The sequence below is a fragment of the Pelodiscus sinensis genome, chromosome 3 (genome assembly GCF_049634645.1).
Source record: "Pelodiscus sinensis isolate JC-2024 chromosome 3, ASM4963464v1, whole genome shotgun sequence".
In the NCBI taxonomy this organism is placed as follows: domain Eukaryota; kingdom Metazoa; phylum Chordata; order Testudines; family Trionychidae; genus Pelodiscus; species Pelodiscus sinensis.
In genome coordinates, this window is record NC_134713.1 from 43,713,814 (window position 1) to 43,730,678 (window position 16,865).

General features: G+C 42.6%; 1 protein-coding gene across 1 annotated transcript in view; it reads right to left on the bottom strand.

Annotated features, from left to right (window-relative positions):
• The window catches only part of LOC102449880 (uncharacterized), a 30,198-nt gene that overhangs the window by 12,907 nt on the left and 426 nt on the right, over positions 1 to 16,865 (bottom strand). Inside the window, exons 2-6 of the mRNA XM_075923638.1 lie at positions 11,797 to 16,801; positions 10,127 to 10,180; positions 6,532 to 6,585; positions 6,385 to 6,438; positions 6,230 to 6,283 (exon numbers count right to left, since the gene is read on the bottom strand). Of these exons, the coding sequence (XP_075779753.1) occupies positions 6,230 to 6,283; positions 6,385 to 6,438; positions 6,532 to 6,585; positions 10,127 to 10,180; positions 11,797 to 11,889 (309 nt within the window). The 5' untranslated portion in view covers positions 11,890 to 16,801. The remainder of the gene's footprint in view (positions 1 to 6,229; positions 6,284 to 6,384; positions 6,439 to 6,531; positions 6,586 to 10,126; positions 10,181 to 11,796; positions 16,802 to 16,865) is intronic.

The following is a 16,865-nucleotide window of genomic DNA, read 5'->3' on the forward strand; positions in this document are numbered from 1 at the left end:
GTCCCAGTGTGCGGTATTGATGTCACATCTCTTGATGATTGTTTTGAGGATTTGTATTTGTGATACACCCACAAATACAATATATAAAATGTAACTGTACCTATCTTCCTCTTCAAAAGTCCAGTACATTTTAACTCATTATATTCTATGATTCTGGTCAACAATTAGAACTAATAGAAACTGAGCTATGCATAAGTTTCCATTATAACATCTGTTTGTCAGAGGCTGGAGAAGGATGGCAGAAGACAAATCTCTTGATCATTGTCTTCGGTCCACCGTCTTTGGGGCACCTGATGTTGGCCACTATCAGCAGACAGGTTACTGGGCTAGATGGACCTTTGGTCTGACCCAGTACGGCCGTTCTCATGTTCTTATGCTCTTATGATATGCAAGCCTCAGAAGGCAGTATATAGGAACTCGATGGGAGAAACTCTCCTGTTGACTTCCCCTACTCCTTGCAACCCACTGGAGTACTGGGGTCGACAGGGATGCCATCAGCAGTCAATTTAGTGGGTCCTTAATATACTAGATCTGCTAAATCAAACTTCAGTGTGTCAATCTCCAGAGCTATTCCATAGTCAGATTGGTGACTCTGGGCTGAATTCAGTTTGCCCTTTTTCACAGAAATAGTTCCTTATAAGTTAACTAGACTAGTTGCGTGAGTAGGGCAATAAGGATTTGGATTTTGGCCCCTGGCCTCAATATGTAAAGACAGAAGCACATGGGTAGTTGTCTACGAAAGCAAAGCTTTTTAGGAGTGGTCTGTACGTATAAATAAATCCCCTGTTCCATAACAAGTCCAACATAATATGTGAGTCTATCTCTCAGAACTGTTGGGACTCTGAAGAGGAGAAAAGTTGCTATGATTCTAGATTCCAGTTATAGGGAAGAAAGTAAGAGAGAGAGAGAGACTGAGAAATCTCAGGGTATGTCTACACTACAAAGTTAGTTCGAACTAACGGACGTTAGTTCGAACTAACTTTGATAGGCGCTACACTAGCGCTCCGTTAGTTCGAACTTAATTCGAACTAACGGAGCGCTTAGTTCGAATTAGGTAAACCTCATTTTACGAGGATTAAGCCTAGTTCGAACTAGCTAGTTCGAATTAAGGGCTGTGTAGACCCTTAATTCGAACTAGTGGGAGGCTAAGGCTTCCCAGGTTTCCCTGGTGGCCACTCTGGCCAACACCAGGGAAACTCTATTGCCCCCCTCCCGGCCCCGGAGCCCTTAAAGGGCCACGGGCTGGCTACACAGTTTGTGCCAGTTGCAAGGCTGCCAGCACCCGTGCCAGCAGACCCTGCACCTGCCACACTATGAGCCAGCCACCCGAGGACACCCAGCCCTCCACTTCTCCCCAGGACCAACCTGGTGGCTCCCAGGAGCCTGCCCGGGGGCGCAAAAGGCGGGCGCCCGCTTGGTCAAGTGCGGAGATCATGGACCTCATCGAGGTTTGAGGGGAAGCCTCCAATGTCCACGATCTCCGCACTAGCCACAGGAACGCGGCCGTCTACGGCCGCATGGCTGCCAGCCTGGCCGCCAGGGGCCACCAGCGCAGCCGGGAGCATGTGCGCTGCAAGATTAAAGATCTGCGGCAGTCCTACTCCCGGGCCTGCCAGCCAGGGGCCGACCCGGAGGCCTGCCCCCACTTCCACGCCCTGGACCGCCTCCAGGGGGCTCATGCCATCCCTGCCCCCCGGGACGTGATAGACCCCGGGGCAGAGGGCCTGCTCCAGGAGACGGAGGAGGAGGAAGAGGGCTCTGAGAGCCAGGAGCCTGCCGCCAGCCTGCCCGGGACCCCCGAGGCACCCCACAGAGCCGCTCACCTGTGTCGTCCGAGGCCGGGGAGGCGTCCACCTGTGAGTACCATCGTGTTCCCCTTATGTGTACGTGGGGCTGGAGCGAGAGGGAGCCCTGGGACCGTGCGCCTGGGCCTTGCCCACCAAGGAGCAGCAGCTGGGGATCCTGCAGGGGCCCTGGCCTTGCAGAGGGGAGCTGGGTTTCACACACCTGGGCCCCTGGGGTAATTGACCGCTGGTCTTGTTGCACCACAGCTGCAGCACCTGGGCCTGCAGGGCGCACCACACCGCCTGCAGCAGCTGCCCGTGCCCAGGCAAGCAGGAGAGCCAGGAATTAGGAGGAGTACCAAAGGCGGCACCTCCGGTTCATGGATCACCAGCTCCGCACCCAGGACCACTGGGTCCAGGAGGACCTGAGGCTGCGCCGGAGGAGTCTGGAGGCCCTGGAGGAGCAGGGCCGTGCCCTGCGAGGCCACCTCCAGAGCCTGCTCGACCGCTTCCCATTTCCTCCTCCCTCTGCTCCCCCTGCTCCCCCTTCTCCTCCTGCTCCCCCTGCTCCCCCTCCTGCTCCCACTCCTGCTTCTGCTCCTGCTTCCTCCACACCCCCTCCCCTGTCCCTCCTGCCCCCCCCCCCTCCACAACCATTTCCCACCGACGCCCCCGGACCCGCAGTGTGGCGAGATGGGAGAGGCAGCCGGACTCCCACCAATGAGCTTTCCTTTCCCTTCCTCCCTTCCCTCCCCTTCCAGCTCCCTCGTCCCAGGTTTCCCCCTCCCCCCTCCCGCCCCCCCCTTTGTCCCTGGGGCGGCCCATCCCCTCCTCGCAGCCCCCCTCCCCCCCGGCTCGGTGGCCGACGAGTGCCATACCTGCATGAGCACCGCTCCGACGGTGGATCTCCCCACGCCGAACTGGTTCCCGACGGATCGGTAGCTGTCCGGCGTGGAGAGCTTCCATAGGGCGATGGCCACCTGCTTCTGGAGGGGGATGGCGGGCCTCATGCGAGTGTCCCTTCTGCGCAGGGCAGGGGCGAGCCACTCGCAGAGCTCCAGGAAGGTGTCCCTCCTCATCCTGAAGTTCTGGGTCCATTGTCAGTCCTCCCAGAGCTCCAGGATGATGCGGTCCCACCAGTCGGTGCTGGTGTCCAGACGCCAGATGCGGCGGGGCACGCCGGTGCCGGGGCGCCGCCGCGGCTCGTCCACGGCCCCCAGGGCGGCCAGGCGGAGAGGCAGAGGGCTGACGTGCACCAGGTGGTGCCAGGCAGCCTCGAGCCATTGATGGCAGGCTTGCAGCAGCAAGTCCAGAAAGTGCACCAGAAGGTGCAGGGCGAGCTCTGGCTCCATGTTGCCACCTGCGGCGGCCCCCCCGAAGGGAAGCACCGACAGAGATGGGCACAGAGACCAACGCTTTGCTGTCCCTCGGCGAGGTTGGCAAGGAAGCAGGAAAAGCTGAGAACCGGTTGTCCGGGGGGGGCCCTTTAAGCTCGAGCCTCAGATAGCCTCAGACAGCAGCCACACAAAGCAACTACTGACCTGATGCCCTGCCAGAACCTGTTTCAGCTGCCCTTAGATGCCCCCGTGCGTCCAATCAGTGTGGACGCGCTAGTTCGAATTAGCAAAACGCTAATTCGAACTAGTTTTTAGTTCTAGATGCGCTAGTTCGAATTAGCTTAGTTCGAATTAACTAATTCGAACTAAGTTAGTTCGAATTAGCACTGTAGTGTAGACATACCCTCAGATTCTCCCCCACTTCCACCCCTGTAGGGTTCTTTAAAAAAAAAGAAGAAAGAAACACATCTTTTTGTGGTTGGAACTGGGTTCTCTCAGAGGAAGGAGGTTCCTCTATCACAAACAGCATTTGTAGGGATGAGGAGAAAGAATTCTTCAGATTGGTAGTAGCATCCTTGCATCTGTCTGTCAACTCTCTGTAGGGGAACAGTCAGATAGAAGTTAAGCTGCAGCCCAGATAGGCCCTTTAAGGCCAGGTCTACACTACCAGAGAAAGTCTAACTAAGATTTGCAATTGCAGCTACATGACCCCTTCAAGGAGGAATTTAAAAACATCTGAGGAATCTCGCAGAAGAAAGGTAGGTATGGATAGTGATCGGTCTGCTGTTGTTACCTGCACAGCATGTGCCATGTTTGTCTTCCTTCTGGAAGAGAGAAGGGATTTCATCTGCATTAAGTACAAACTGGTTGCCATTTTGGAAGAAAAGATTAGAGGACTTGAGGCCCAAGTATCAACCCTACATTCCATCAGAGAAGATGAAGACTTTCTTGATAGAAGGTAGTATTTAAGCAGGCACAGCAGTCTGAAAAAACAGTGAGGGCAGTACAGAACAGGGAAGAAAACTGGCAGCATGTAAACTCCAGGAAAAGAAAGTCAATGCAGGTATCCCCAATTCCACTAGAGGTGAGTTACTGCTTTCAGCCTTTCTGCATAGGCACTGCTGTGGAGAATGCTTTGGCAGGGAATTCTCAGGGAAGAGATCGGAAGGAGACCCCATCTACTGTCCAGCAAATTATGTTCTTCTACGTGCCTAACAATTTTATTCTTTACTATTGTTTCGACTAATTTGCCCAGTACTGAAGTTAGACTTACTAGTCTGTAAATGCCAGGATCGCCTCTAGAGCTGTTTTTAAATATTGGTGTCACGTTAGCTATCTTCCAATCATTAGATATGTTAGCCGATTTAAAGGATAGGTTACAAACTACAGATAATAGTTCAGCAATTTCCCGTTTGAGTTCTTTTAGAACCCTTGGATGAATGCCATCTGATCCCAGTGATTTGTTAACATTAAGTTTTTCTATTTGTTCCAAAACCTCCTCTAATGACACTTCAGTCCAGGAAAGCTCCTCAGATTCATCACCCACAAAGGACGCTGCAGATTCGGGAATCTCCCTAACATCCTCAGCCGTGAAGACTGAAGCAAAGAAATCACTTAGTTTCTCTGCAATGGCTTTATCGTCCTTGATTGCTCCTTTTGTATCTTGACCATCTAGGGACTCACTGGTTTTTTAGCAGGCTTCCTGCTTCTAATTTACTTAAAAAACATTTTGCTATTTCTTTTTGAGTTTTTGGCTAGCTGTTCCTCAAAATCTTTTTTTGCTTTTCTTATTAAATTTTACACTTGATTTGACAGTGTTTATGTTCCTTTCTATTTATCTCAATAGGATTGGACTTCCACTTCTTGAAAGATGCCTTTTTGTCCCTCACTGCTTCTTTTACATAGTGGTTAAGCCACAGGGACTGTTTTTTAGGTCTCTTACTATGTTTTTAATATGGGGTATACATTGAATTTGGGCCTTTATTATGGTGTCTTTAAAAAGTTTCCATGCAGCTTGCATGGATTTGGCTCTAGTCACTGTGCCTTTTAATTTCTGTTTAACTATCCTCCTCATTTTTGTGTAATTCCCCTTTTTGAAATTAAATGCCAGAGTTCTGGACTGCTGAGGTGTTCTTCCCACCATTGGAATGTTAAATGTTATTATATTATGGTCACTATTCCCAAGCGGTCCTGTAATGGTTATCTCGTGGACCTGATTCTGCGCTCCACGCAGGACTAAATCGAGAATTGCCTCTCTCCTTGTGGGTTCCTGTACCAGCTGCTCCAAGAAGAAGTCATTTAAGCCATTGAGAAATTTTATCTCTGCTTCTCTTCCTGAGGTGACATGTATCCAGTCAATATGGGGATAATTAAAATCCCCCATTATTACAGAATTCTTTATTTTGGTAGCCTCTCTAATCCTTCTCAGCATTTCAATGTCAGTATTGCTATCCTGGTCAGGTGGTCGATAATATAGTCCTACTGCTAAATTCTTATTATTGGCGCATGGAATTACTATCCATAGCGATTCTATTGAACATGTTGATTCATTTAATATTTTTATTTCATTTGATTCTACATTCTCTTTTACATACAGTGCCACTTCGCCACCCACACGGCCTGCTCTATCCTTCCGATATATTTTATAGCCCGGTATGATTATGACCCACAGATTTTCCTCATTCCACCAGATGTCAGTAATGCCTATTATGTCAATCTCCTCCTTTAATACGAGGTACTCTAGTTCACCCATTTTACTAGTCAGACTCCTAGCATTTGTGTAGAAGCACTTTAAAAATTTGCCACTATTTATTTGTCTGCCCTTCCCTCATGCATTGGATTCCTTTATATGAGGTTGTTTTTCTGCTCTGGCCCATGGTTTGTCCTCTCCCCTCCTCTCTTTCTGACTACAGCTTAGAGAATCTCTATCAATGGATTCTCCTGTAAAAAAAGTCTCCATCCGATTTATGTGCTTCTCTGCACCAATCGGCTTTTCCCCATCTCTTTGTTTAAAAACTTCTCTATGGCCTTTTTAATGTTTAAAATATCCCAGAAAGCCATGATACTGATCAACTAGACAGAGCCCCTTGCAAACAGAATGATACTTACTGTTCTTCCCCAAGGGCCGTCAGGACCTGCTTCTCCTAGAAACCCTTTCTTTCCCTACATGAAGGTAAATTAGATTATTTTAATTTACATAGAAAAGTATAAACACATGAATAATAGAAAGTTGAGGGAATAAATTCAAATTTTAAAAACTCTACCTTTAAACCCAAAGTACCTTGATCACCCTCTGGCCCTTGAGATCCTTGACAAGCCTAAAGAAAATACAAAAATTAAGACAAAGAGGTTAGTTTTTAAGATTATAGAAACAAAATACTGGTTACTTCATAACTGCACATCCCCTTTACCTCTATCCCTGGATCCCCCTCTCTCCCAGGTAATCCAGGATCTCCACGTATTCCCTGTAAATTAATAAAATCCCAACAAGTAAACATACAAAAACATTATGCATTTTATCAGGATGGACAAATTAGGCTTATTCATACAATACCTTTGGAACAGGTGTGCCTTTTCTTCCTGGAGGTCCGGTAAAACCCCAGATAATCAATTCATGCATTGGTTTTGATTAGATTTTTTTTAAAACACAAAAGCCAACTGTGGTCATTATAATTGTGACAGTGTACAAGCAGGCATAGGTATCTAGTATCTGAGAAACCGATGCCATTGTGGTGACCTGATGGTTTAATCCTAGTTTTTCTTAATAATAATATAACATCTTAATATTTTCCTTGTACAATAAGCTAGCATATATTCAGTATCAATGGGCCACTTACTACATTTTAAGTTTTCAAAGCTAAAGACCCTATTCGGTAAATACATTAAATTGGCATAGTGCTTATTATCATGTGACCAGATGGTCCTTTTCGGTACAGCCCTAGGTACGAGATATGAATAGCTGCACCACCTTTCTGAATTCTAGCAGCTCTAGAAGGCACTGTAGTTCAGACATGTCTCAAGGGGACACAGTTCTTCTAGTTTTGTTCCCTTATACTGGGGAAATGAGAGGTTAAGAAGAGTAATCTTCTCCAGCCCTTTACAGGTTACAGCATACCTCCTGCTGCATAGGACGGTCCACCCAACACCACTGACTGGTTCATAGGGTGGTAGAGCCAGCCATTGCAACTGTACCATACATGGCCACCAATGGAGGAGAGGGGGGCAAAGGGAGCAGTCAGCCCAGCGATTTAAAAGTGCCTGGGAGTCTAGGCTTCCATGGCTGCTGCTGCCACTGCACTCCCAGGCACTTTTAAATCGCTGGGCTGACTGCTCCCTTTGCCCCCCTCTCCTCCATTGGTGGCCATGTCTGGTACAGTTGCAATGGCTGGCTCTACCACCCTATGAACCAGTCAGTGAATTTGGGGACATTATGATGATCATGCCCATGGATATTTTTGTAACTGGTAACCAATGACTGCCTAAGAGACCTGTTACTGGTTGAAGATGCTAAAATGGTAATTTTTGGTGCCATAGTTGCTAAGAGTGAGGCATTTCTGAGGGCTTTGGCTGAAAAGTCCAGGATACACTTACCGGGCATCTGGACTTTCTCTGTCAGACTTTTGGGTTTATGTTTTATGCAAAATAATGGAGTGACAATTCTGGAGAATGAAGCTTTCCATCCAATAATTGAGTTTGAAATAGGCAGTTACAGCAAAAATATTCCTATACTACCCAATCACTGTGTAGTCACTCTTTTGAAGACAGACTATCATTACTGTCATAAAAGGATCTTTCAAATTCCACATTTATTCATTTCTAGGCCCCTCTTCTGAGGCTGCCAATATTGATGCTAATGAGTGCAAATTGTGATAATGGTTCCTGTGATACCACAGTCTAGTGGGAACTGGACTAAGACCATCTCATTTTAGAGACCAGTCAATTCACAATAGATGGAAACAACTTATGGGGCTAATTATTAGCAGTTTGGGATGCATTTGAACTGGTGATCTAGTAAACAGAGTGACCTTATAACCATGCCTTGGGAGGTTGTGGAATCTCCATCATTGGAGATATTTAAGAGCAGGTTAGATAAATGCCTGTGAGGGATGATCTAGATGGTGTTTCGTCCGGATATGAGTGTGGGGGACTGAAATAGATGACTTCTTGACATCCCTTCTGGTTCTAGAATTCTGTGATTCTATATGTTCCTCTCTCTTTAGTAGGTTAGAGTTGTTAGTTCTTATAAAGCAGAAACATAGCTTACTGGAGCAACTTTTGGTCCAGGTGGACCAAAATCCCCTGGATCACCAACAAGGCCCTGCAGTCAACAAGCACACATACATGCATAAAAAGAAAAAAGAAAAGATATGGGTTCTCATGATCAGCTAACTTCTACTATGAATTATCAGTGCAACTGTAATCTATATAAAATTACTAAATACAAGAAAGATACATTGCTGTCCACTAGTAGCATAAAATTAATTTTGCACCTGAATATATAAGCTGAAAAGGGTGAATTATAGTGTTGTTCATAACAACTTTTGTACATTTTCATCTTTGCCGTGACAAACAACTTATGCCACCCTTTAGTGACTGGTACACTATATCTGTAGATTTTTGGTAATGTATCAATCACTGAAGATAATGGAGTCTTGGGAGCAGAATGAAGGCAGGTTGAGATTTATAAACATTATGGCTGTGTCTACATTGGCATACCTTTTCCTACCACAAAACTGACCTATGAACTCTTTTTATGTCTGTATGCTTTGCTACTTTAGGGAGCATCCTGTTTTCTCTCTATGGGTATGTCTACACTACCCTCCTAGTTCGAACTAGGAGGGTAATATAGGCATACCGCACTTGCAAATGAAGCCCGGGATTTGAATTTCCCGGGCTTCATTTGCATAAGCGGGGAGCCGCCATTTTTAAATCCCCGCTGGTTCGAACCCCGTGTAGCGTGGCTACACGGGGCTCGAACTAGGTAGTTCGGACTAAGATTCCTATCCCGAACTACCGGTACACATCGTTCGGAACTTGTTTTTTGTTGTAACATGGATATCACAGGATGAAAAGCGTTGAACCACAGACCACTGAACAAACTTGGATAAAGGAAGCTGCAAATTCCCATGATCACAAGGTTTCAGTAGGAGCCTAGGTGAGAAATGAAAGGAGCAGCTGCAAAGAACAAAGGAGAGTTCTTTGACTCTCTCTAGTGCTGCTGTTGTTGATGCTCTCTTTTGTCCACCATGCACAGCAACAGTGAACATGTTTCCAAAGCTGTTTTCTTTATTACTGAGCAATGCAGACTGTACAAATGAAGGCAGGTTGTCTTATTTAATACTAGGAGAATTACCTAGCATTGCTCAGGTGCTTAACTCAATTATTTTTGGGGATTTTTTGAAAAATAAAATTAAAATGTACATTTCATTTAAATTATTGCTCTGAGGTGGGGCTGGAGCTGAGGGGTTCTATATGCAGGCTATCCTGGGAAGAGAGGACTACCCAGCCCTCTCTCACAGCAGCAGTTAGGGGCCAGGTGAGAAGTACCTCTCTATGGCCACTGCAGCTCCAGCAGACACAGCTGGGGGTGAGTTGCATATCTCCCCACTTGGGGACAGATAGAGACAGGCACACAAACAAACACACTTTTTCATCTATATACTAGATAGCTGTCCCTTTCTCCAACTCTGCCCCACTGGTGTCCCAATAGGGTTATACCTGTCCCAGTCACCATCTCTGGCCCCTTGCTATCCCCATATAGTCATTATATAGCAGCGCCCCCTTTCCATTTTATGAGACACAATGCTATTTCACGCACATCCCATTTTCCTGGCACAACTAACTCTTACTTTGTTTCAAGTTATGATAAGAGGAAGCTGCATTTGGTAGTCCTAGCTCTTTTTGTTTAGGAGGAGTACTTGAACAAAGACAGACAGACAGACTCACAGATGGACAAACTTTCTCAAATATATAAAAGATTAAGGACAAAGCATAAATGTTAATTACCAGTTTTCCAACACTATTAGACTTTCCTTGTTCTCCATTCTCTCCTTTTTGCCCCTAGTGCAAGAATAGAAAAAGGAACATCATTTCTACACAAAAATAAAAAAAAAATCTTCAGAAATAGAAAGCTGGTTTCCAAATTATACTGTGGGGCTGATTGTTCCTTTGTTTCCTGGTCTCCCATGGGCACATTTACATGAAGTGTTTCCTGCAAGACCCTGTTGAGCACTTGCTTCACACTGAAAATGAAGATACACTTTTTTTTATTTATTTTCTGTATTGTACAGAATGAGTTGTGAGACATGACTGAACTGATGGCATGACATCCCTGATCAGTGCAAATGGCATTAGAAAGTGTTCTAAATCTTACAACAGAGCTGCCACTAGGCACACACTATGGCTGTGTCTAGACTGGCCAGTTTTTCCGGAAAATCAGCCGCTTGTCCGGAAAAACTTGCCGACTGTTTACACTGGCCGCTTGAATTTCCGCAAAAGCACTGATTTCCTACTGTGAGAAATCAGTGCTTTTTGCGGAAATGCTATGCTGCTCCCGTTCGGGCAAAAGTCCCTTTTGCGCAAAGCTTTTGCTCAAAAGGGTCAGTGTAGACAGCTGAGATTTGTTTTCCGCAAAAAACCCCCGATAGCGAAAATGACAATCGGGGCTTTTTTACAGAAAAGCGCGTCTAGATTGGCACGGACGCTTTTCCGTAAAAAGTGCTTTTGCGGAAAAGCGTCCGTGCCAATCTAGACACTCTTTTCCAAAAATGCTTTTAACAGAAAAGTTTTCCGTTAAAAGCATTTCTGGAAAATCATGCCCGTCTAGACATAGCCTAAGTGTATGATCTTGCTGTGTTCATGATCTGTCAACACAACCTGAATTTAGTGGCCTGCTGGGAACCCAATATGTATCTTGAGAGGTGCAGTCTAAGGCCCAATCTGACTCTCAGCTACAAATGACCTCCCTGCCCCATTCCTTGATGATGAAGCGCTTCTAAATCCTCACAATAATGACAATACCCCTATGCCCCATTCTGTCCCATCTTCAGGGTATGTCTATACTACAGAGTTTTGTAGGAAAAACGGCCGTTTTTCTGACAAAACTTGAGGAATTTCCACATTGCAATCACATTGTTCCACAAAAAAATTGAAATAACAGAGGGTTTTTTCTGGTATTGGTAATCCTCATTCTATGAGGAAGAAGTCTTTTTGCGAAAGAGCTCTTTCACAAAAAGGCATGTGTGGATGGGGAAGAAGGAATTATTTTGCAAGAAGAGGAAAGAGGAAAAAAGCACAGGTGCCCTCATAGCCATTCCATCCCTAGCAATCACAGCTTATATGCAAGAGAGTTTCCATTCAGTCTGGATTCTGTCTTTTAAAAAAGCAGATCACTTTTTCAATGAACTTTTGCAATGTGGACACTCTCTTTCAAAAGAAGTTTTCAGAAGAAAGTTTCTTCTGAAAGAAGCCTGCAGTCTAGATGTAGCCTCAGTCCTTTAACAAATATCATCCTGACCCACCCAGCTTCCAAACACTTCCCTTTCTCCTCATGTGACATGTGACTTAGGGAAGTCTCTCACACACAAAGCACTGTAAAATCTGTGGCCATGCTGTGGGTTAGTGCTGAACAGTCATAAGCAAAGGACTTCATGGGAGAAAGCATAAAGCCAACTCACAATATCCAAAAGCTCACAGCATCCTTCTGAATGAGCTTTATCTGCATCACAGTGCATTTCAAATTGTTGTAAATCTACCTGAAATAAAATCATTGAATTAAGCTAATTAAACCCCTAAGTGCACACACTTGCTACTACTCACTTTGTGCTCATCACACAGGAACATTTGCTTCCTTCTCCATCAGACATATATATACAGTATGCACGCACAGCTGCAGACATAGAACAACTGTTCCTGCCTCCTTCCCCCTTCCTGGCACATCTCTCTCACATACACACACACACAATGAATTAAATAATGATTCTGTACCTGGAGTGGCTGCAGAATCTAGCTTACATTGGAGTACTGCCATTAAAAGAGCAAATTCTGCTTCTGCTGCTTTTGTCTTTTTAAATTCTAAATTACTCTGCCTGATTTCTTCTTACAATGCAAAATTTCAAGCCAACACTTGCTGAACGCTTTGTTATCTGCTAGTAAAATGACCTAGTGTAAATAAAAAATTAAACCTTACTGGCTCTTGTCACTTTTCTATGTTTGCTTCCATTTACAGACTACAGAAATACTAAATCAAAATGTAGTAACCTCTAGCATAAAGCCTGTGCTGGGTCAGTAATTCCATTTGTTATTATATTTACATGTAGGAGATATTTCACCACTATTCTGAATGCTGGTAACTATAAATCTTTATTGCTCAAAATATTTGGAACAATTTTTAGAGCCAAGTGCTAACCACCAGAGGGAGCTCTAGCTAAAATAATAAAATACTACTGTGTGCCACTTTTAGGAAAGTATTGAATAGCTCTTGAGAGAGAACTATATGGAAAGTTACTATTACATTTGTATTAATTAAAAGCCTGCTTCTGGACCTCTAAAATTAATGAAAGATTTGGCATTGATTTCAATGGTAATAAGTGGAGAGGGGAAAAAAGAATCTGCTAGAAGCAGCTAGAGATATTAAATTCTATAAGGCTGAGGGAATATAAATGGAACCGATCCATTTAAAAGGTTTACAAAAGGTTTTTCTTTCCATAGCTAAGAAAAACTGCACCTTATGGAAGATTACATAGTGTCTGGAATGGAATCCCACAGTCAGCAAGATGAGTAATTATAGGCAACTGTGTTTTAAAAAAGAATCAGGTGAACACTTAGAAGAAAAACATTGAACACAAATTAATTTCACTGACCTAGCTTACTGGCTTTCTTCTGCTATATTACCAGAAGATGACACTGTGTACTAACATTATTCATGGTAGAAGAGCTACTTACCAAAACAGGAGATTCATAAACTGATCTTTTTACCAGCCAAGTGTATTCATTTCGGGAAACATCTCTCTGTTCATTTCCTGGAACTGCACTGACCTCCTGACAATCAATCAATAATTTTGCATCATTGCCTTTCACACTTAATGCTAACTTATGCCAAGATCCATCAAAGGCCTTGCCCACATCACTGAATGTCCTGAACATGAGTGTTTTAGATGGAGTGGCATGAAAGAAATCCAGAGATTTTTTGTCTCCCAAGAAGTGAATGCCAAGTCTGTTTTTGCCTTCTGAATCACTAACTTGCCATACATTCCACACATTTTGTTGAGAGTCTTCCAGCATCTTAAAAGTAGCAATGATGGAATATTCTGAAAGGAAGCCATGCGGATGAACAACACTAAAACAAGAACACACTCAGTCCAATTAAGGTCTACCTATTGAGACACAATGTAAACCCTCAGAGATTTGACTCAGGCTGACTCACCATTGTTCTGGAGAAGGTGCTGAATTTGTCCTTTTCATGGGCTGTATGCCCTCCCCTAACATTCTCAAGGCTATTTAGTCAGAGGAAGAGCCCAGCATTACCGTTCAGGTCCTAATGGTGAAGTTAGGTGAATTCACCCATGCAGTGCCAGTCCCTTTGTTCCAAAGCCATCACTGATTTTGTATTTTAAGGAGCACTGTGTCAGAAGATACCTCATTAAACAAGTCTGATCACTTTTACACAAAGGTTCTGAATCAGCACCTTAATTACAAAGCAATCCTTTTTTTTTAAATGGAAACACCATATTTATTTAGTTTTACTACTCTAATTGTTCTGCATGAATGTCTTTTCAAAAATACTGGTTGGTAACTACGAGTCTTTGGCTTTCCATGTTTTAATAGTGGCTTCCTGGAAAATAACTATTTAACACAATTACATAACGAGGAAAGAAAGAAGAGGTTTGTCAGGAAATGTGTTTCTTACTCTGCTAGATAAAAATAGAATTCCAACCACTTATTTATTTAGCATCTAGGCTTCAGTACTGACCTCAGCTGATGTAGCTTCTTCTGCATAGTTTTGTTTTCACATCACTGGATGCCAGATTTTAAACTATGCCTTGTGACTGTACTGAAGCTATTGTAGGAATTACAAAGCAAAATGACATGTGCATTATGTATGAATCATAGGGCTGGAAAAGACCTCAGGAGGTCATTGAACCCAAGCTCCTGCCCAAAGCAGGGCCAACCCTAAACCAATGTGTTTGCATGATGATATCCAGAATGCTTTTCCAGTTGATAGTTACTTAAGATTTGAGAACAAGTTGCACTGTTATATTGTGTGTTCTTTTTTATTATAAGCAATAGCATAATTTAGCTGTCTACTGCAACTTCTTTATGCTGTTGCATGTAATAAATAAAAGAAGCATAATATTAAATTACACCTCAGAGGTGAAAGATTTGAGTCAGGCTATTCTTCAGTTTCTCTCTATCTCCGCGCACACGCTTATTTCAGTCTAACCCAAATTCCTGAAAAACACTGTAATCGAGAATTAAAACCAAATCTCCCTGCAGAAATATATTGTCAGTTAGTAAATAACTGCTTAGAAAATGTTCATTTGAACCTTATTTTGACTAAAAAAAAAAATCAGGAAAATATGCTGGCGTTTTTCACAATTTTTTTTTTCTGTTCCAAGCTGATCAGCACATTTTTTAAGAGAAATATACTCTATCAGCTCTGAATTAAATCAACTATGAAAGGATTATGTTCACATACCTACAATATTTGGCAAATTCTGACAGAGGGAAATATTGAAAAGCATCCCCAGGACTATCAGAACGGGAAATTTCATTGTAGAATTTCTTCAGTACATGCACCTATGAAAGGAACACTGAATAATTAGATCTGTTTATTATTAAGGCTAATCTGCTACTATCACTCAATAGCCCCTCAAGATGGGGTTACTGTGATAGGGAATCCCCACAATAGATGGGGATTGCAAATATATATACACACGCATATATGTATAAAAATAAACACAAACATTGCATGCATAAAGACTTAAAATATGCACTGTAATTATTTTCAAATATATGTCTGATGATTATCCACCACATAAAGAGTCACAAATCACCCTAATTCACCTCCTATAACTAGATTTCTCTTCACAAGTTTGGTAAACTATATGTGCAATTCAATCATTCTCTACTGCATGACAAAGATAAATATTGAACCTTGCAGTTTGGTGTGAAAGGCCATCTTAAGAAAGCAGCTTTTCACTTTACTAGACATGCTGCATGTTTGAAATAATTCAGTCTTATTTTTCACATAGATTGTTTTCTCTTTAATATTTTAATAATTTAATTACAGTGTATGGACTATTACTTGGATGATATTATCTACAAGACATCATCCCATTAAAAAGATTTACTCCTTGTAACTTTCAAACCAAAGATCAATTGGTGTCAATGGAGTTTTGTCACTGACCTCATTTAAAGAAGGATAAGGCTCAAAATTATATATAGTGAAATATGCTAAGAAGTTAATCTACAGCCCAATCCGGCTGTCACTGAAATTAAGGGGTTTAGGGCAGCACCATTCTTAGCAACTTTGAATCATTTGACAATACACTTTCACTCTACACACATCAGTCACTCTAGATTTTAGACCAAGAGAAACATCCTCCTAAAGATGAGAAAGAACCAATCCTTTCTTCCCAATATGTAGACTTTGGGGAAAGTTTCAAACCTGTAGTTAAATGCAAAGTGCACAACTCAGCTAACCCCTAATAATTTTTACTGGAAAGTCTTCTATTCATATAATTGTTAGTCTTGTAACATTTAATTTGGATTAACTATGCATTATCCTTTTCCTTTATTTCTTAAAAAAGAAAGCTAAAAACAGAGGTACAAGTCTCTAACACATAGTATTCTGGTATCAATCTAATTCACACATAATGTGAGCATCAAGGATAGAATATCAACATGCCTATGTTATTAGGATACATCATTATCAATAATCATATGCATCCAAAGACTGGTACTCATGTGAATAACATCTCTGAAATCAGTGAAATTATGTAATTGAGTATAAGCTGAAGGATCAGGTCCTACACTGGATTCTTCACAATATTCGTAACATACTGTACATTTGATAAGTAGATATAAAAGCAAGAGACTCTATTCTTAGAATCCAAGTCCAGAGGGAACATTGTGATCATCTAGTCTGTCCTCCTGTATGATACATTGATTTTCCCCAAAATAATTCCAAGAACAGGTCTTTCAGAAAAATATCCAATAGCAATTTTTAAATGGTCAATGATTGAAAATCTACCACTGCCCTTGATAATATTCCAATGATTACTTACTCTCACCATTAAGAATTTGTCCCATATGCTTAGTCTGAATTTATATAGTTTTCACTTCCAACCAGTGGTTTATGTTACATCTTCCTCTACTAGAATGTAATTCCCACAATTTATTTGTTCCCTTGCATATTCTTATAGCTTGTAATCAAGTTATGCTTAACTTTCTCTTTGTTATTTCATGTATGCTAATTACACAATTCAATAATGTTAAAAAGTCATTTTAAAGCATTTTTCTCTAAAAATTGTCATAGATATTTAGATCCCAATTATTATACACATAGACACTAAATTCTCATGTTAGTATGGTGCAACATTTCAAAAGACGCTTTTATACAAACTGCATTTCAACTAGTAGCTTCTTTGTCCTGAAGATTCTTCATTCAAACTCCTGTTACTAAAGAATGGAGAGAAGAAAACTTAGTGCTTTATAGTTAAAGCAAACTGAAACATGTTAGCAG